The sequence below is a fragment of the Schistocerca cancellata genome, chromosome 4 (assembly GCF_023864275.1).
Source record: "Schistocerca cancellata isolate TAMUIC-IGC-003103 chromosome 4, iqSchCanc2.1, whole genome shotgun sequence".
Lineage (NCBI taxonomy): Eukaryota > Metazoa > Arthropoda > Insecta > Orthoptera > Acrididae > Schistocerca > Schistocerca cancellata.
In genome coordinates this window covers 441276532-441298435 of record NC_064629.1, presented here as the reverse complement: position 1 = coordinate 441298435, position 21904 = coordinate 441276532, and the positions used below count along the sequence as shown (strand labels likewise).

General features: G+C 38.3%; 1 protein-coding gene across 2 annotated transcripts in view; it reads left to right on the top strand.

The window, feature by feature from the left end:
• The window catches only part of LOC126183594 (WD repeat-containing protein 6), a 284304-nt gene that overhangs the window by 90725 nt on the left and 171675 nt on the right, over window positions 1-21904 (top strand). For both annotated transcript variants that reach the window (XM_049925694.1, XM_049925693.1), the window contains exons 3-4: window positions 6325-6492; window positions 20255-20399. In XM_049925694.1, the coding sequence (XP_049781651.1) occupies window positions 6325-6492; window positions 20255-20399 (313 nt within the window). The remainder of the gene's footprint in view (window positions 1-6324; window positions 6493-20254; window positions 20400-21904) is intronic.

Sequence of the window (21904 nt, the reverse complement as noted above, 5' to 3'; positions counted from 1 at the left end):
ACTTGTCAGTTTTACACTATATATAATAATACTAAAAATAGATAATAAACTAATAATAAATATGGTGTAACATCTTCAGTAAAGTAAAATTTATGATACAATAAGACATGGAATTTTGTTGATATCTGTAGTCTAAACATTATATTTTAATATGGGGAGAAAAGCATTAAGCAATAGCAATGAAAGTAGCTAACAAATGATTCAACTGGAGAGATGAAGACTTCGGCCAGTCGTATGTATGACAGTGATCATAGTAAATTTTTCTGAAGGTTTGGGGAGACATAGCCCTAATGAGGGAGAGTTCTCTGTGAAGCCTTATGTGAGGAATTTCATTGGAATTTTGGTGGTAGGTACAAGCAATGACAGTAACTTGAAGTCATTGCCATGAATGTTTGTGGTACTGTGCAGACCAGGACACAGCTGTGACATGTGATCACTTCTATCTGACAACTTGTGTACGTAATCAGCTGATGCTCCCTATGGATTGTTACGATCAGGTAATGAAATACATGATAGCACTCTTGAACAACAAACTTTGGTTTATCAGGAGGCCTTTAGGAAAGTGTAGCTCATCTATAAAGGATCCAGGTATAAAACACTTATGCGACTCATTCTTGAGAGCTGCTCGAGTGTTGGGAATCACCACTAGATCCAATTAGAGGATGACCTCAAAGCATCTCAGAGGTATGCTGCTAGATTTGTTACCAGTACGTTTGATCAGTGTGCGTGTATTACGGAGATGCTTCATGAATTCAAATGGGAATCTTTGGAGGGAAGACGATGTTCTTTTCTTGAAACACCATTGAGAAAATTTAGACAATTAAGATTTGCAGCTTACTGCAGAGCTATACTACTACTGCCAATGTACATTTTGTGTAAGGAACACAGATACAAGGTAGTGGAAATTATGGATTGTGTGGCAGTATATAGACAGTTATTTTCCCTTGCTTCATTTGCATGTTGAACAGGAAATGGAATGATCATAATGGTACAAGGTACTCCCATCATGCACCATATTGGTTGCTTTCAGAGTATGTATATAGATGTAGACCTGGGTTAAATTGCTGCTACTGCCAGAGGGTTTTCCAGTTTTGCAAAGCCACTGTGTCAGGGTGGCATAGTGGTTAGCACATCTGCCTAGAGAGCAGCCGCAGTACAAATTTTTGTTCATTGCTTCAGTCTGTATATATACACACATCATAGATGTTTGAGATGTGAAAAGGTCTCTGGAACCATATAGTTTCATTTCAGTTTTCAAATCTCCATTGTAGGAATCAAGATAGATTCTGGAAAGAGCAAACTTCTGAAATCTGGTTTTTCATGTTTGTCCACAAGGACTAGAAGGCACTAAACAGAGGCACCAAGATTGATGCAATTTTTATTGATGTCAGGATGCTTGATAGGGTGCCTCACTGTCATCTACTGAACAGAATATGATATTGAGCTTTCAGATTTGATTGGAGACTTCTTAAAGATAGACTTCAGCATGTTGTTCTTAATGGGGAGGAATTATCAAATGGAAAAGTAACTTTGAGTTCATCCCAGAGGAGTGTTACAGGGTCATTATTATTTATTATATATTGATGGGTAAAAATAAAGATTTGTGAGGTTTCTTGCAAGTGATGTTCCTGTATGCAGATGATTTGCAATGCTAGAATAGTGTTGTAAAATGCAGTATAGCCTGCAGAAGATGAATGCTTGGTGCAGGGATAGCTTTTGACCCTCAGTATAAACCTATATGATGTATTACTTATGAAGAAATGCAAGTGCCTATTATTGTTTCACTACATGTCTGACAATTAGTCACTGGAAACAGTCATAACTGTAACATATCCAGCAGTAATTTAAAGAGGAATGCACTGACAGATTCCAGGCTGAGGTTCATTAGTTTGAATCAGATGAGATCTGACCTGTAAGTCATGTTTTATTTGTATTACTATATACTCTACTGGTTTACATTTATACAATGAAAAAAAAAATCATTGTGAATGGAAACAAAAGACAACACTGGTGTAATATATATTCTACAATACTTATTATTTTATATACACTCCTGGAAATGGAAAAAAGAACACATTGGCACCGGTGTGTCAGACCCACCATACTTGCTCTGGACACTGCGAGAGGGCTGTACAAGTAATGATCACACGCACGGCACAGCGGACACACCAGGAACCGCGGTGTTGGCCGTCGAATGGCGCTAGCTGCGCAGCATTTGTGCACCGCCGCCGTCAGTGTCAGCCAGTTTGCCGTGGCATACGGAGCTCCATCGCAGTCTTTAACACTGGTAGCATGCCGCGACAGCGTGGACGTGAACCGTATGTGCAGTTGACGGACTTTGAGCGAGGGCGCATAGTGGGCATGCGGGAGGCCGGGTGGACGTACCGCCGAATTGCTCAACACGTGGGGCGTGAGGTCTCCACAGTACATCGATGTTGTCGCCAGTGGTCGGCGGAAGGTGCACGTGCCCGTCGACCTGGGACCGGACCGCAGCGACGCACGGATGCACGCCAAGACCGTAGGATCCTACGCAGTGCCGTAGGGGACCGCACCGCCACTTCCCAGCAAATTAGGGACACTGTTGCTCCTGGGGTATCGGCGAGGACCATTCGCAACCGTCTCCATGAAGCTGGGCTACGGTTCCGCACACCGTTAGGCCGTCTTCCGCTCACGCCCCAACATCGTGCAGCCCGCCTCCAGTGGTGTCGCGACAGGCGTGAATGGAGGGACGAATGGAGACGTGTCCTCTTCAGCGATGAGAGTCGCTTCTGCCTTGGTGCCAATGATGGTCGTATGCGTGTTTGGCGCCGTGCAGGTGAGCGCCACAATCAGGACTGCATACGACCGAGGCACACAGGGCCAACACCCGGCATCATGGTGTGGGGAGCGATCTCCTACACTGGCCGTACACCACTGGTGATCGTCGAGGGGACACTGAATAGTGCACGGTACATCCAAACCGTCATCGAACCCATCGTTCTACCATTCCTAGACTAGCAAGGGAACTTACTGTTCCAACAGGACAATGCACGTCTGCATGTATCCCGTGCCACCCAACGTGCTCTAGAAGGTGTAAGTCAACTACCCTGGCCAGCAAGATCTCCGGATCTGTCCCCCATTGAGCATGTTTGGGACTGGATGAAGCGTCGTCTCACGCGGTCTGCACGTCCAGCACGAACGCTGGTCCAACTGAGGCGCCAGGTGGAAATGGCATGGTAAGCCGTTCCACAGGACTACATCCAGCATCTCTACGATCGTCTCCATGGGAGAATAGCAGCCTGCATTGCTGCGAAAGGTGGATATACACTGTACTAGTGCCGACATTGTGCATGCTCTGTTGCCTGTGTCTATGTGCCTGTGGTTCTGTCAGTGTGATCATGTGATGTATCTGACACCAGGAATGTGTCAATAAAGTTTCCCCTTCCTGGGACAATGAATTCACGGTGTTCTTATTTCAATTTCCAGGAGTGTATATTATTTCAGCTGTTATGCCAATGTCAGTATTTTTTTTTTTTTCATTCATAATGTATAAAGTATTCAACCAAGAACCAAGGGAATAGTCAATTAATGCAAAAATAATCATATATACATGATTTAGGAAATGAGATTAGCATATATACTTCAATCTGTATTTATATCTAAAAACAAAGATGATGTGACTTACCAAACAAAAGCACTGGCAAGTTGATAGACACACAAACAAACACAAACATACACACAAAATTCAAGCTTTCGCAACCAATGGTTGCTTCATGAGGAAAGAGGGAAAGAGAGGGAAAGACGAAAGGATGTGGGTTTTAAGGGAGAGGGTAAGGAGTCATTCCAATCCCGGGAGCAGAAAGACTTACCTCAGGGGGAAAAAAGGACAGGTATACACTCGCGCACACACACACACACACACACATATCCATCCGCACATACACAGACACAAGCAGACATTTGTAAAGGCAATTACAAATGTCTGCTTGTGTCTGTGTATGTGCGGATGGTTATGTGTGTGTGTGTGCGCGAGTGTATACCTGTCCTTTTTTCCCCCTGAGGTAAGTCTTTCTGCTCCCGGGATTGGAATGACTCCTTACCCTCCCCTTAAAACCCACATCCTTTCATCATTCCCTCTCCTTCCCTCTTCCTTGATGAAGCAACCATTGGTTGTGAAAGCTTGAATTTTGTGTGTATGTTTGTGTTTGTTTGTGTGTCTATCAACCTGCCAGTGCTTTCATTTGGTAGGTCACATCATCTTTGTTTTTAGATATATTTTTCTCACATGGAATGTTTCCCTCTATTATATTCAAACTGTATTTATGTGTACATACATACATGCAACATAGGTAATGTTAAAAATTCATAAATAATTACAATTTTATTGACATATACTTATGAGTGATGAGTTCTTCTATTTGTTCACAATTTAATTGTAAATTTTGACAGCTATATAGAGGAGAGTATCCATGTCCACTAGACATTTTTGCAAAATGTTTGGGATTCAGACTTGGGAAACTGAGTTTTTCATACAAATCAGGTATCAAATGAATTTTCTCTGATTTTTTGGCAGATATTGGCAATTTCATTGTTGCAATGTGCAGTCATAGTAAGCTCATAAAAATACTGCTTGTCGTACATTTCAGTGGAAAAATGTTGATTTTTTTTTAAATAAAATTTTGTTTGTCCTTTCCATAGAGTGGGTCCATTTAGTCTAGTATGATGATTGGTTTATCAATATGTATTAACAGGGACAACAAAATATGAAAACTAATTAGTACTCCAACAGTAACTGTGTAGCACTGCTGCATTGCAGTAGCATATGGCATGTCCCAGGCTGATACATGAGAATGGGCAACAAATGTTGGGATGGCTAACAAATGTTTACTGACCTTTCAGTGTGTATTGTCAGTATTGACTGCCTTAGGGGCTGATCAAGAGTAAAACATATAGTCACAGTGCTAACTCATCCAAGTACAGTGTCACTTTCAACATGTTTTCATAGAAGGGCCTGGTGTTATAATTTCAGTATGCCCACTTGTTGCACCTTGAGTACTAGCCCGCAACATATTATTTCTACATTTGCATCACAAAATGACTATGGTAATAAAACCAGAGAAATGCCATCTTACGCTGATGCATAGTGACAGCCATTCTGATACCCATTTCCCATTCATGCATGTAACGGAGAAGGGGAGTAAAATGGTTGTTGTACACAAAGTACCCTCTGCTTTGTACCAGAAGGTGGTTTTTGGAGTGTAGCTGTAGATTTCGATGTAGGTGCAGAACATACTGAACATGTTAAACCCACAAAAAACATAGAGTTGGAGGATGACTTGCCCTTAAACTTGGTACGATCATGTTGGCTCAGCCATTCACGACAGCAGCTGTTATGTTCGCTAATGTTTCTTTTGAAATAATTTTAGAAATTGATAACAGAATTTAGCAACAGTCAAGGGGCAGGTTGGAGATGTCTGTACATTGTTCTCATACAAAATGAGTCCAGTTTCTGAGCAACAGGTGATTCAAGCATTGAGAAAATTGTGGTCCAACCTATGTTATGTTATGTTAACTGGGGACCTAGAAACGACGGAGAGGCTCCATCCCTGCTGCAGCTGCAGTGGTCTGCAACCTCATGATGACTATCGCAGTCCACTTCACCCCTCCACCGCCCCACACCGAACCCAGGGTTATTGTGTGGTTCAGCCCCTGGTGGACTCCCCAGGGAACGTCTCACACCAGACGAGTGTAACCCCTATGTTTGCATGGTAGAGTAATGGTGGTGTACGCGTACATGGAGAACTTGTTTGCGCAGCATTCGCCGACATAGTTTAGTTGTGGCGGAATAAGGGAAACCAGCCCGCATTCGCCATGGCAGATGGAAAACTGCCTAAAAACCATCCACAGACTGGCTGGCTCACTGGACCTCGACACAAATCTGCTGGGCGGATTCATGCCGGGGACTGGCGCTCCTTCCCGCCTGGAAAGCAGTGCATTAGGGTCTAGACCTGTAATCAGGTGTGGTCTGTTTAACACAAAGTTGTGGACCAAGCAGTGCTCAGCCTTGGTCTCCAGTGTGTTAAACAGTCATCCTTCCCATGCTCCACAGATGAATGAAACACGAAGAAGCCATAATGCCTGGTAATATGAAAAGTACCCTCTGCAATGCACTTTACAATGGTTTGAAGAGTATGGCTGTAGGTATAGATGTAGAAAGTTATTTTAGTCAAAGTATGCATTATTTATATTTTGAAAATATATATATGGTAACATAAAATTCTGTACCATATGCATTATGACTGATTTTTAATGATATTCAAAAAATATCTTTTTATTTGTCCCCAGAATCCTTAACAAAATCAGATGTCATGTTGATGAGTGGATCATCGAACTTCATTGGTTGGAATGTGGAAGAAAATTTGCCATTCTTACTGCAGATAATGTCATTTCACTCTGGAAGATGAATGAACCAGAGCAACTTGCTAAAGTTTCTTGCAAGTTAAACTGTCTTCTGTATCCTTTTCCATGACAAATATTATTTTGACTGTATTCTCATTATACTCGAGTAAATTTGTTTTAGTGAGGTTCTGTGTACTTCTGTTTCAGAACTCTGTTGATCATAGTATAGCTATTAGGCATATGCCTAGTCTTATGTTTAATTAACATTGATTTGAGTTATCTAATAAATATTACTATAAGATCAGAACATTGCCAAGTTTTTGTGATACCCACAGAACTGCTGTAAAAACATTGATAATCTGTTGCCTGTTTTAGGAATTTTGTAATTTGTTTTGTGTATACAGGATGTAACATAATTGTTACCAAAAACTGACATGGGTAAAATTATGTAATGTGGAAGCGAACACATTCCAGTAAACATTCGTCTTCAAATGAGCCATTTTCAGGATAGTGGTGAACTTGTGTATACAAGTCCCACTGACTTCATTTATTCTAAACATAGTTATTCTTTCCTAATTGTGCACAAGAAACAATCCATAATGTGATGTTGTTTAGAGATTTGCCAAAAGGTTTAGTTGTTATCCAACATTATGTACAGGACAGACAGGATAGATACAGTGCGTATTCATAGCAGTCACTTCCCTTGTCTGAACAATGTCAGGCGTAATCACAATGGAACATTACAGCAAAAAGAGTATGCAGACATGCATTTGATGTATGGTAGTGCTGATGGCACTGCATAAGAAACTGCATGTTGGTACTGACAAAAATACCCTGAACAAAGACACACTGAAAGATCACATTTATAAGGATTCATCAGCATCTCTGACAAAAGTAGAACTTTGTATCTGGCAGGGGAGCAGGAAGACCTGCACACATTACACTTGAAATTGAACTTTTGTCAGGGATATCATCGAGGATAATAACTGCACAGATGCCTGTACTAATCCACACTACTGTATGGAGAATTTCACATCATAATTCAGTATACTCGTATACCATCCAATGATATGAATATCTCAGTGAAACGGACATTGTCCTTCGATGATTTTTTTGTCAGTGTATTCAACAACAGACTGCAGTCAACCATTGCAACATTTTATTTACAGACCAAGTGGGGATTCACAGGTGATGGTGTATTTAATTTTTATAAATAATACTCATTTTTGGAGTGACATAGACCTGCATGCTGTTCAAGAATCACCACATTTCTCATTAAATGTGTGTTTTGGGGTACTAGATAATTGTCTCATGGGTCACACATACTTTCAAGAAAACTTAATGGACAGGGTTACTTTCATATTCTGCAATGTTATCTTTCAGTACTGCTTGAGGGTGTCCCCTTTGCACAATGATGAAAAATGTTGTACATGCGTGATTGGTTACTAGCACATTGTGTCGTTAGTGTAAGATAACATCTAAAGTGTTTATATGGTCCTAGAAGGATAGACTGAGCAGTTCCTGTGCCTTGGCCTCAAAGATCACCTGACTTCAGTCATCTGAATTTCTCTGTCTGGGGCCACTTCAAAAGTGAAGTGTGCAGTATTCCAGTTGGCACAGTTGAAGAATTAGAGAGCAATGAATTATACATTAATCCAAATGTAAGGACACAACATAAAATGCCTCCTTTTACAGGCAGTGCACAGAAAATTGTAACATGTAACATGCTTATGTAGTATTGTGTTTCTTTTTAAGGTGAGTGTGGGTGGAATTTGAGCCCAATTACATGGGTACTTAATTGAAAAGTCTACCTTTTTTGTATTAAGTAAACATAGTCATAGGGAACAAACACATTCCTCCATATGAGAGACCGGTTTGTGGATATAGTCATGAATGGTTGACTTTATTGATGGAGCCACAACCTCACCTCTAATTGTATCACTTCACCACTATCAAAGTAAAGTCCTTGAAGGTGTTCTTTAAGTTTTGGAAACAGATGAAAATCAGATGGGGCTAAGTCGGGACTGAATGGATGACGATTGACAACAGTGAACCCAAGGAATCAGACTGTTGCAGATGCTACAAGTCTTGTGTGTGGTCTGGCATTGTCATGCTGAATGAGAGGGTTCTCCATGTGTAGATGAACTCTTCTAATTTGAAACTCAATTACAGCATGCTGTTTCTCCTGCACCATCATAGTTACATTACATATTCTCATGTTACATGTTACAATTTGGAGCCCTCTAGTGGCAGAGGGCTGAAAGTATGTGGAGATGAAGAATAAAGATGTAGAATGATAGTAACATTTGTTTTTTTGAAAGGTTTTAAGAGTTTTCACATAAAAAATTCAGAGGCATTAATTTTCAGTAAGCCTTCATATTTTTGGTGAAATCCAGCTTACAATCAATGTAGAAGTGGTTTCTTGTGATGACATGATGTTACACATTAGTTCCTTCAGTTGTAATGAAGAAATTTATTTATTTATTTATTTATTGCTTACTGAAAACCTGCTCTCATGTGTGTCTAAAGCAGTCACATTATGCATTCAGTACAATGAATTACCTCCACATAATTGTGTTTTTAATAATGCAATACTAAAGATACATGTTTCTGCAATGTAACTTAAAAATACATGAATATAGCAAGGAAATCCTAGTTCATTAGGAATAAGTTTAAATGAAGATGATTAATTAATAAAACAAAAAGTAATGTGTTGTTTTTGGCATCCTCACCTATATGGAATTCTGTTGGTGCTAATAATAATACCATTAATAATAATAATAATAATAATAATAATAATAATAAAACTAAAGCTAAAACTAAACAAAGGTCGCTACACTACGCATACATTGATTACCAAAAAGCTTTTGATAGTGTACCCCACTCATGGTTACTACAAATATTGGAAATATACAAAGTAGATCCTAAATTGATACAGTTCCTAAACATAGTAATGAAAAATTGGAAAACCACACTTAATATCCAAACAAATTCAAATAATATCACATCACAGCCAATACAGATTAAGTGTGGAATATACCAAGAAGACTCATTAAGTCCTTTCTGGTTCTGCCTTGCTCTGAACCCACTATCCAACATGCTAAATAATACAAATTATGGATACAATATTACTGGAACATACCCACACAAAATCACACATTTGCTGTACATGGATGATCTAAAACTACTGGCAGCAACAAATCAACAACTCAACCAATTACTAAAGATAACAGAAGTATTCAGCAATGATATAAATATGGCTTTTGGAACAGACAAATGTAAGAAAAATAGCATAGTCAAGGGAAAACACACTAAACAGGAAGATTACATATTGGATAACCACATCGACTGCATAGAAGTGATGGAAAAAACAGATGCCTATAAATATCTAGGATACAGACAAAAAATAGGAATAGATAATACAAATATTAAAGAAGAACTAAAAGAAAAATATAGACAAAGACTAACAAAAATACTGAAAACAGAATTGACAGCAAGAAACAAGACAAAAGCTATAAATACTTATGCTATACCAATATTGACCTACTCATTTGGAGTAGTGAAATGGAGTAACACAGACCTAGAAGCACTCAATACACTTACATGATCACAATGCCACAAATATAGAATACATCACATACATTCAGCAACTGAAAGATTCACATTAAGCAGAAAGGAAGGAGGACGGGGATTTATTGACATAAAAAACCTACATTATGGACAGGTAGACAATTTAAGAAAATTCTTTCTAGAATGAGCAGAAACTAGCAAAATACACAAAGCAATCACACATATAAATACATCGGCTACACCACTGCAATTTCATAACCACTTCTACAACCCTGTAGATCACATAACATCAACAGATACGAAGAAAGTAAATTGGAAAAAGAAAACACTACATGGCAAGCACTCGTATCATATAACTCAGCCACACATCAATCAAGATGCATCCAACACATGGCTAACAAAAGGCAATATATACGGTGAGATGGAAGGATTCATGATTGCAATACAGGATCAAACAATAAACACCAGATATTACAGTAAGCATATAATACCACAACAGATAAATGCAGACTTTGCAAACAACAAATAGAAACAGTAGATCACATGACAAGTGGGTGTACAATACTAGCAAATACAGAATACCCCAGAAGACATGACAATGTAGCAAAAATAATACATCAACAGCTTGCCTTACAACATAAACTTATAAAACAACACATTCCCACATACAAGTATGCACCACAAAATGTATTGGAGAGTGATGAATACAAATTATACTGGAACAGAACCATTATAACAGATAAAACAACACCACATAACAAACCTGACATCATACTCACCAATAAAAAGAAGAAATTAACACAACTAATCGAAATATCCCTACCCAATACAACAAATATACAAAAGAAAACAAGAGAAAAAATTGAAAAATACATCCAACTGGCTGAGGAAGTCAAGGACATGTGGCATCAGGATACAGTTGACATTATACCAATTATACTATCAACTACAGGAGTCATACCACACAATATCCACCAGTACATCAATGCAATACAGTTACATCCAAACTTATATATACAACTACAGAAATCCGTAATTATTGATACATGTTCAAATACCCGAAAGTTCCTAAATGCAATATAACATATACTGTACAGTTAAAAGGAAGTCACGCTTGATCAAGGTCTGCGTCACTTTCCATTTTTGACCAGACATAACGTCTGAGAAAAGAAAGAAAGAATAATAATAATAATGAATGGTTTGTTTGTCCATAATAACTTTTACAGTTATGGACATAGTCTGTGTATAAACATATGAACATTATAAGAGTTTATAATTAAAGATAAATTATACGCAACATCATTAAAAATCCTTGATGGAGTGCAAAAATTTAGCAATTAACAGTTGCTTTAATTTTGTCTTAAATATGTTTCCATTTAACAGTTTTATATTATTTGGCAGTCTGTTATAAAAATGTCTTCCAGCAGAAAATGGACTATGATCTATTGCTCTTTTATTACTAAATTTTATATGGTAATCCTCTCTTTTTCTTGTATTATAATTATGAATTTTACTATTGTTTATGCTATGTTCCATATTTTCTTTTACAAACAGTATCGTCAGGAGAACATACAATAAAAACACTGTTAGTATTTTATACATCATGAAGTATTCTCTTCAGGACTGATGTTAACCAATATTAGCTATTATCCTAACTGCTCTTTTCTGGGCTCTGAAAGCCCTATCCATGTATACCATTGGTGCCCCACCCAAAATCTCGATACCATATTGTAGGTGGGAGTGTATGATTCCAAAATAGAATTGTCTTAAGACAGTTGGTGCTATTGTGCTAGTAAGGAATTTTATAAGATAATTTTACTATTTGTGCATGTCTCCCAGTTGTATGATGCAGCTTGGCATATCATCTCCTGTCAGTAAGATAGGATCTTAACAAGTCTAATGCAACTCCTCTGATTCCACAAGTTTATAATTTACATAGAAGAATGGAATGATTTACAGAATCAAAGGCCTTGAATAGGTCTAAAAATGTGCCAATAACTTTGTTTCCATCATCAAGTTTATCCAGTACCGCTTGAAAAAATGTAGCTACAGCTTTTATTATAGACCTGCCCTTCCTGAAACCATGCTGAGAGCTTTTTAGTAGATTGTACTTGCAGAAAATTGACTCAAGTTGATCAAGAAGTAGGCTTTCCAACAACTTATTGAGTATTGATGTCAATGAAATAGACCTATCATTTTGCACATTGGTAGTTATTCCATTTTTATGCACCAGTCTTATTTCAGGGACTTCTAACAAGTCAGGAAATGACCCCTGACTGAAAGAGCTGTTTATTAAATGTTATAATGGGTTTATTCATTCATTACTGCATTCTCTCAGAAATTTGGCTGAAATGTCATCCCAGCCACTGGATGTAATTGCTTTTACATTGGAAATGGTTTTCATGATTTCCAGTTCTGTAACACACCTCAGGAATAATGAATTAATGACATTACTGGGATTTAGCACCTGTGGTGGGTCAGTCACATCCTCCTTACTCATCTTACTAAATTGGTCTATGAATCTCTCACCTACTTCCTATGGGTCACTCAACAATTTTTCATTGCCTCTTATTATTATGTTATTCCACACTGCATTGTCACTTCCCCTGCTTTTCTTGTTTGTGATACTCCATGCTGTTTTGATAATATTGCTGTATTGCCTCATCTGTTCTGCATACGTTCTCTTGAGGTTGTAGTTGAGTAGGTATGTCTCTTGCTTTTTTACAATGAACGACAAAATCTTCTGCACTCATAGTAAATTTTATATTTTATACATGTCATTTTTGGAAACCTTTTCATCTCTGAATAAGTAGTGCAATCTACATCCATTTGAACCTGCTTACTGTGTTCATCCCTTAGTCTCCCTCTACAGTTATAAGCCCCCTCTCTCCACTTCCCTCCAACACCAAATTGGTAATTCCCTGATGACTGAGAATGTGTCCTATCACCCTCTCCCTTCTGCCAAATTCCAATTTTGAAGATCTAACTTCATGTCTGTCCTGGCATCTGTAATCTCTCTTGCTTTATATGAGTTATTTCACTGTGATTAATAAGTTATCACCAGATATCTTCCTGTGGTGTCAATGGAGCATATAATGAGGAGAGTTTCTTGGTGTAATTCAGAAGACTCTTGTAAATTTGATGTGTCTCAATGTGACTCTGTGTCATACGAGATGGAATCAGTGAGCACTAACACTTGCTGCAAATCCACAATACTATACATCATATGCTACTTTGAAACAAATGAGAGTGCAATTTTACTGAAAAAGTGGTCTTTTAGTTGTTTGTGTTTATTACCCAGAACTTCATGTGATAAAAACATTCCATACCAAGAGTTACTTTGTAAACTCTCTGAGTTAACCATAAAATATGTATTAATATCATTTTCCTTTTTTAAAATGACTTTCTGGTTTGCTTTGTTACTGATAAGCCTTTTAAAGATGAGTTGTGTTTTAATTTTGATTAGCTGACCCCCACCCCTCTATCTTTTGTTGAAAAAAATAAATTGTTATTTAGCTTATTGATAGATTATTTGCAATTCTGGGTTACTTGTAACACTGTGTACAAATACATAACACTAAAGATAGTTTTAATAATAGTCTTTCAATAACTAGAAAATTTTGTGCCTTGCATGTAATGTTAAGTTGTAGCATTCCAGTGTGGAAACTTAGTGATAATGGCAAGTTGTACTGGAAAATCCCATCTGGTTTGTGTGTGCTGAACCATAGGGATATTTGAAGTAAAACCTGTATTTGTACATTAAAATTTTCAATTTTTATGAACTAGTAAAGTGCTCTCTGCAGACAATTTTTATTTCTTTCAGAATATACAGCACTAGTCACTCTGTGTATTTCAAATCTTGTAAGCCAAATTTGTAAGCGGTGATCGGCATGTAGAATTACTCAATCACTTCTATTTGCAATTGCAGTCATTTGGTATTTTGTTGTTCAAGGCGTGAAACTGGGACTCTTTATAAATATGTGTCAAAATATAGTATTTTGACTAAATATTTCCATTTGGTCATACATATTTACATTTATATGGTTTCCCTAAACCACCAGATGACTGCTAGACTGGCTCATCTATGCACAGTCCTCAATCTCGCAATGTAATTGAACCATGTAGCATGTCTAAGTGGAATGGCTTGTGTGGTTCAATGACTCATATCTGAGAGGTATCTGTAGAGAGACCAGAGTAACGTATGCTTCCTGAAGGGGGAGAGCAGCCTTTTAAATAACTGTACACATAACAGTCTGGCTTATTGACTGATCTTGCCTTGTAACATTAGCCAAGATCCTTGGTATGTTGGGGCTATGGAACAGCATAAAGCAAGGGGAAATGACAGATGTTATATTTCCTGGGGAAATGCAGCTCTGCTGTATTGTTTAATGCTGATGACAACCTCCTGGGGGAATATTCTGAAGATGAAATAGTCCCTCCATTTGCATCTCCAGGCAGGAACAACTCAGAAGAATGTTGTCATCAGAAAAATAAATTTGGCAGTCCATGGGGCAGGATTCTTGAATCCCTTTATCATGCAGACAAGTTGTAGAACTTCAAAAAAGGCTGAATTTAAATATAGTGGGAATAAGTAAAGTGTGGTGGTAGGATGAACAGTATTTGTGGTCAGTTGAGTACAGGGTTATTGACACAAATTCAAATAGGGATAATGTAGGAGTGGGTCTAATAATGAACAAGAAAATGGAATGCAAATAAACTACTATGAACAGCATTTTGTATGGATTATCATAGCCAAAATAGATACAAGGCCACAACTGTGACTTATGACCTACTATCACCACAGATAATGAAGAGACTGAAAAAATGCATGAAGAGATCAAAGAAATTATTTAGTGCATAAAGGGAGATGAAAATTTAATTTTGTTGGAGGCCTGTAATTAAATAGTAGGAAAATAAAAATAAAGAAAAGTAGTTCAAGATCATGGACTGGCGTAAAAGAATGATAAATGAAGTCATCTGGTATAAATTTGCACAAATCACAATTTAATCAATGCCTACATTTGTTTAAAGAATCATGAGAGAACATTGTGGAAGAGACCTGGAGACATTGGGAGGTTTCAAGCAGCTTGTGCAATAACAAGACAGAGGATTTGAAACCAGAATTTCAATTTGAAAAATAATTCCAGGAGCAAACGTGGACTTTAACCGTAATTTATTGATTGCAGAAATGTATTAAATTAAGTAGATGGGGCCTGAATAAGCTGAAACACCTAGAGATTACTTAAGGGTTTAAGAGGTAGTATTAAACAGGTGACTAAAATAGGGAAAAGAAATCCAGTATAATATTAACAGGTGGCTTCGAAAGATGAAGTATAGGCAGCAGAGGAAAAACTAGCAAAAAGACAAGGCCCAGTAAAAACTCTTGGCTAACACAGGAGACATAGAATGTCATTAATGAAAGGAGAAAATATAAAAATACATTCATGAAGCAGGAAAAGGGGAATATGACTAAAAAGAGACTGACAAAAAGTGCAGAATGGCAAAACAGACATGGATAGAAAGGAGAAAATTTAAAAATATATCCATGAAGCAGGCAAAGGGGAATTGCCTTGTAACATTAGCCAAGATCCTTGGTATGTTGGGGCTATGGAACAGCATAAAGCAAGGGGAAATGACAGATGTTATATTTCCTGGGGAAATGCAGCTCTGCTGTATTGTTTAATGCTGATGACAACCTCCTGGGGGAATATTCTGAAGATGAAATAGTCCCTCCATTTGCATCTCCAGGCAGGAACAACTCAGAAGAATGTTGTCATCAGAAAAATAAATTTGGCAGTCCATGGGGCAGGATTCTTGAATCCCTTTATCATGCAGACAAGTTGTAGAACTTCAAAAAAGGCTGAATTTAAATATAGTGGGAATAAGTAAAGTGTGGTGGTAGGATGAACAGTATTTGTGGTCAGTTGAGTACAGGGTTATTGACACAAATTCAAATAGGGATAATGTAGGAGTGGGTCTAATAATGAACAAGAAAATGGAATGCAAATAAACTACTATGAACAGCATTTTGTATGGATTATCGTAGCCAAAATAGATACAAGGCCACAATCCAGTATAATATTAACAGGTGGCTTCGAAAGATGAAGTATAGGCAGCAGAGGAAAAACTAGCAAAAAGACAAGGCCCAGTAAAAACTCTTGGCTAACACAGGAGACATAGAATGTCATTAATGAAAGGAGAAAATATAAAAATACATTCATGAAGCAGGAAAAGGGGAATATGACTAAAAAGAGACTGACAAAAAGTGCAGAATGGCAAAACAGACATGGATAGAAAGGAGAAAATTTAAAAATATATCCATGAAGCAGGCAAAGGGGAATTGCCTTGTAACATTAGCCAAGATCCTTGGTATGTTGGGGCTATGGAACAGCATAAAGCAAGGGGAAATGACAGATGTTATATTTCCTGGGGAAATGCAGCTCTGCTGTATTGTTTAATGCTGATGACAACCTCCTGGGGGAATATTCTGAAGATGAAATAGTCCCTCCATTTGCATCTCCAGGCAGGAACAACTCAGAAGAATGTTGTCATCAGAAAAATAAATTTGGCAGTCCATGGGGCAGGATTCTTGAATCCCTTTATCATGCAGACAAGTTGTAGAACTTCAAAAAAGGCTGAATTTAAATATAGTGGGAATAAGTAAAGTGTGGTGGTAGGATGAACAGTATTTGTGGTCAGTTGAGTACAGGGTTATTGACACAAATTCAAATAGGGATAATGTAGGAGTGGGTCTAATAATGAACAAGAAAATGGAATGCAAATAAACTACTATGAACAGCATTTTGTATGGATTATCGTAGCCAAAATAGATACAAGGCCACAATCCAGTATAATATTAACAGGTGGCTTCGAAAGATGAAGTATAGGCAGCAGAGGAAAAACTAGCAAAAAGACAAGGCCCAGTAAAAACTCTTGGCTAACACAGGAGACATAGAATGTCATTAATGAAAGGAGAAAATATAAAAATACATTCATGAAGCAGGAAAAGGGGAATATGACTAAAAAGAGACTGACAAAAAGTGCAGAATGGCAAAACAGACATGGATAGAAAGGAGAAAATTTAAAAATATATCCATGAAGCAGGCAAAGGGGAATGTAGACTAAAAAAGAGATTGACAAAAAGTGCAAAATGGCTAGATGGGAAATGGGAAATGCAAAGTTATTGAAGCATGTACGACTGTGGGAAAGGTAGATACCACATATCAGAAAATTAAAGAAACCATTGGAGAAAAGACAGGTTACATTCTGCATGTCAGCTTGGGTGAGAAGTTGTCAGTTGGAGTGGTTGAGGGGAGAAAGGAGGTGGAGAGTGGAAAGGATCTTGAGGAAGGTGGCTGAGGCCTGGGAGGGAGAAGCAGGTGGTGTATAAGAATGTGGCACCAGTGATCCATCTCACAACTTTTTGTAGTTCATGTCCTTTCTGAGCTTCATCATTCTTCCACCTGCTCACTTTTGCACATGTCAACACACTCAACTTTTTATTTCTACTGTATGGCTAGCTTTGAGTACACTATCTAAAGCACTGCAGTCACTAGCGCCCAAACGTGCCAACTGGTTCCATCCCTCCACTATTGCCTGAAAAATTTTTGAAGAAATTTATTTACTGCATTTCTCTCCAATATACCCCTTTTTGATGATCACTATCTTTCTTCTTATTGCTACATATATGACAATATTTACTCAGTACATGTACACCAAAATTTTTCCCATTTTTCTGTGTCGACGACAGTTGCATTGGCATACATGGAAGTGTGTCCTTATTTCATCCACATATTGTTAAACAAGACACACAAATAAATCTCAGTTTTATCACTATCCTCTTCTTTCCTTTCTTGCCTACCAACCACATCACAGCTCCCTGAGTAGGTTTTGCCATGCTGTTCTTGCAGACTACATCTACACTGTCACGTAACTGAGAGTGATAAGCAAGAACATGAGAGGAGAGGCAGGCATATTCCCCTACACCGCAAGACAAGTATGTCCTTTCCCTCCCAACAAAAACACACCTCATACCATGTGCCATCATGTAATTAGCTTTGCAATGCCAATTTTTGCCATTCAAGAAAGGTGATACAGTGGTAAGATGCTGGACTTGCATTCGGGAGGACAGTGGTTGACGGTGGCTCAAATCCACATCCAGGCATCTAGTTTCAAGTTATCTGTGTGTTCCCTAAATTATTTAAGGTGAATACTGGACTGGTTCCTTTAAAAGGCGTGACCAATTTCAGTCCAAATCATTCCCCAATCTGAGATTGCACTCTGTCTCTAATGACACTGTTGTCGGTGGATTCTTAAAACCTGATCTTCCTTTTACTTCAGTTTGAGCCTGCTGCTGTTCTGAATGCATAATCTGTCCATGGGTATGCATAATGTGCAAGGAGCACACTAAACCAATTATCTGGCCATCAAACAGGTTTGTTCACCAATCTTTACTTGCACATAGAATCATCTTAGGTATTGACAGTAAATTTGAATTTCTTATCCTAAAGCCAGAGTCTTGCTCGCTAAATGCATTTCACACTTTCTCACCTTCTCTAATTTTTCTGCTAAAAGAGTTCAGTATTCTAAGTGGATTTATATCTCTTACTACACAAGCATGCAAAATTTCTGAATACAAACAGAAAATGGTTGGTTTCTGAATTATAGGTATTCCAAAATATTTTGTTACCAAAATTTCCTCTAACTGTCTTTTGAACTATAAATGTCCACTCACTGGGCAGCAGCCACACCTTATTTTCACCAGTCCCTTCCATCAACTTGTAAACATCTTGTTATCTTCAAATTTTAGAAAAATTTTTCCATAAACTTTCAACAGTCAAAGTGGCAGATTTCTTTAGAGGATATATGATAGATGGTGACTGGTCTTGTTCTTTTTTTAAATTGTTATCACTTCCAGCATGGTTGCTGTACACACCAGTACCTCTAATATGTCCTCTTGCATTGATGCATGCCTGTATTTATTGTAGCATACTATCCATAAGTTCATCAAGGCACTGTTGGTCCAGATTGTCCCACTCCTCAATGGCGATTTGGTGTAGATCCCTCAGAGTGGTTGATGGATCATGTCATCCATAAACAGCCCTTTCCAATCTATCCTAGGCATGTTCGATAGGGTTCATGTCTGGAGAACATGCTGGACACTCTAGTCAAGCAATGTCGTTATCCTGAAGGATGTCATTCACAAGATGTGCACGATAGAGGTGCGAATTGTCATCCATGAAGATGAATGCCTCACCAATATGCTGCTGATATGATTACACTATCAGCTGGAGGATGGCATTCACGTATTGTACAGGCGTTACGGCGCCTTCCATGACCACCATTTGACGTGCGTCTGACCCACATAATGCCACCCCAAAACAGCAGCGAACCTGCACCTTGCTGCACTCCCTGGACAGTGCGTCTAAGGCATTCAGCCTCAGCAGGTTGCCTCCAAACATGTATCTTACATTTGTCTGGTTGGAGGTGTTTGCGACACTCATCAGTGAAGAGAATGTGATGCCAATCCTGAGTGGTCCATTCGGCATGTTGCTGGGCCCATCTGTATTGTGCTGCATGGTGTCATGGTTGCAAAGATGGACCTCACCATGGACGTCAGGAGTGAAGTTGCGCATCATGCAGCCTATTGTGCACAGTTTAAGTCATAGCATGGGATTCTGTGGCTGCACGAAAAGCATTATTCAACATGGTGGCATTGCTATCAGGGTTTCTCCTAGCCATAATCTGTAGGTAGCAATCATCCACTGCAGTAGTAGCCCTTGGTGGCCTGAGTGTGGCACGTCATTGGCAGTTCCTGTCTCTCTGTATCTCCTCCATGTCTGAAAGACATCGGTTTGGTTCACTCCGAGATGCCTGGACACTTCCCTTGTTGAGAGCTCTTCCTGGCCCAAAATAACAATGTGGACATGATCAAATCTTCGTATTGACCGTCTAAGCGTGGTTGAACTACAGAAAACATGAGCCTTCTACCTCCTTCTTGGTGGAATGACTGGAACTGATCGGCTGTCATACATTGTGAAAGTGTATCACCTGTACATAGTTGATGGATCAGGTAAGTAATTTTAGTTGTTTAGTGAATAACATGGTATGAACTACATTCATAAAAGCATAAGACAGAATTTATAGAGAAGAACCTAAGTATTTGCCTGATATAAAATGTAAGAATAAATTTAGTGTCTGAAGTTAGATATGTATGTGGATATAATGTCTGCAAAGGTGCTATGTTAATCTTTGCTTTTATTACCTAGGTTTTCATTTAAATATAATGTCCTTAAATATGAATCAGCTATAGTGCTGTCATGCTTAAAGAATCATGGTCAAACCTGATTGTGTTAGCAGGCACAGCTTTTGGGAAAATTATTGTATGGAAACCTGCTCTTAATCTTTCAGAAAAACAGGAACACATCCTGCATACACTTACTGGGCATGATGTGAGTATTACATTATTTATTCAATAAAATATCAATGTACTGTAATTTCTTCTTAAATGATAATCTCAAGTATGTCATTTGATGGAGCCAAGATGTACCCTAAAGATGAAGTTGTTATTTTTTGTTATGTGATGAATAATGTTCAGTTATAGTCATTCTGCTACGTATGTCACACACAAAGTCTTAGAGTGTACTGGTAAAGATAAGTTTTCTTGTTGTTGTTGTTGTTGTTGTTGTTGTTGTGGAAAGGAACATATGTCTGTTTGTCTGTTTAAATATACCTCAGTTTGAAGCTTGTAATGTATGAGCAACTGATGTGTTAGGGAAGACTGTATGTTAGATTTAGGCAGCAGTGACACATAATAGGTGTCTCAGATAAAGCTGTATTGATCTTGCACATAGATTTTGTGACCTCTGTTAATGGACAGAGAATTGTAGTGTCCCCCTGAGTAGGCCAACCATGTACTACACCAGGGAAACAGCTATTTGTATATCTGGAGTATGTCAGACATGCACATATAAGGAACCACACTAAACGCTCCATGATTAGTTACACGACATATAAGAAAAAATGTGTTAATCAACTTTGTTCATCGCAGAGGAGAACATTTGTCCTTGCAGATCACAAAAAGATCATGTTGATGTGGTATTAGTAAACTGCAGAAAATCTGCGATAAGGTCCCAGAATTAGTCTCACGTTTCAAAGCTAGTAATGTGCTAGGAAAAGAAAGCTACCAGAATCCAGACAGACAACCCTAAGTGTATCCAGAATAACTAACTATATTGAGAGTCCCTTTTTTCTCAGTTATAGTGTCAAATGTGGCGAATTTTTTCACATATGCAAGTAATTTTTGACGTTTATGGCTACCAAATTATGACATTAAAAAAAATGTTTTTTAACGTTTGTACACCATGGCCATTAATATTACATCATCGGGAAGGAAAGCAAATAATGCCATTTTATTTATTGTATGCATAGTATACAGTAGGAATAATATATAATGATTATATATATATGGATGTGTGTGTGCGCGAGTGTATACCTGTCCTTTTTTTTCCCCCTAAGGTAAGTCTTTCCGCTCCCGGGATTGGAATGACTCCTTACCCTCTCCCTTAAAACCCAAATCCTTTCGTCTTTCCCTCTCCTTCCCTCTTTCCTGATGAGGCAACCGTTGGTTGCGAAAGCTTGAATTTTGTGTGTTTGTTTGTGTGTCTATCGACCTGCCAGTGCTTTTGTTTGGTAAGTCTCATAATCTTTCTTTTTATATATATATATACTGAGACTTACCAAACAAAAGCGCTGGCAGGTCGATAGACACACAAACATACACCCAAAATTCTAGCTTTCGCAACCAACGGTTGCCTCGTCAGGAAAGAGGGAAGGAGAGGGAAAGACAAAAAGGATTTGGGTTTTAAGGGAGAGGGTAAGGAGTCATTCTAATCCCGGGAGCGGAAAGACTTGTGTCTGTGTATGTGTGTGTGTGCGCGCGAGTGTATACCCGTCC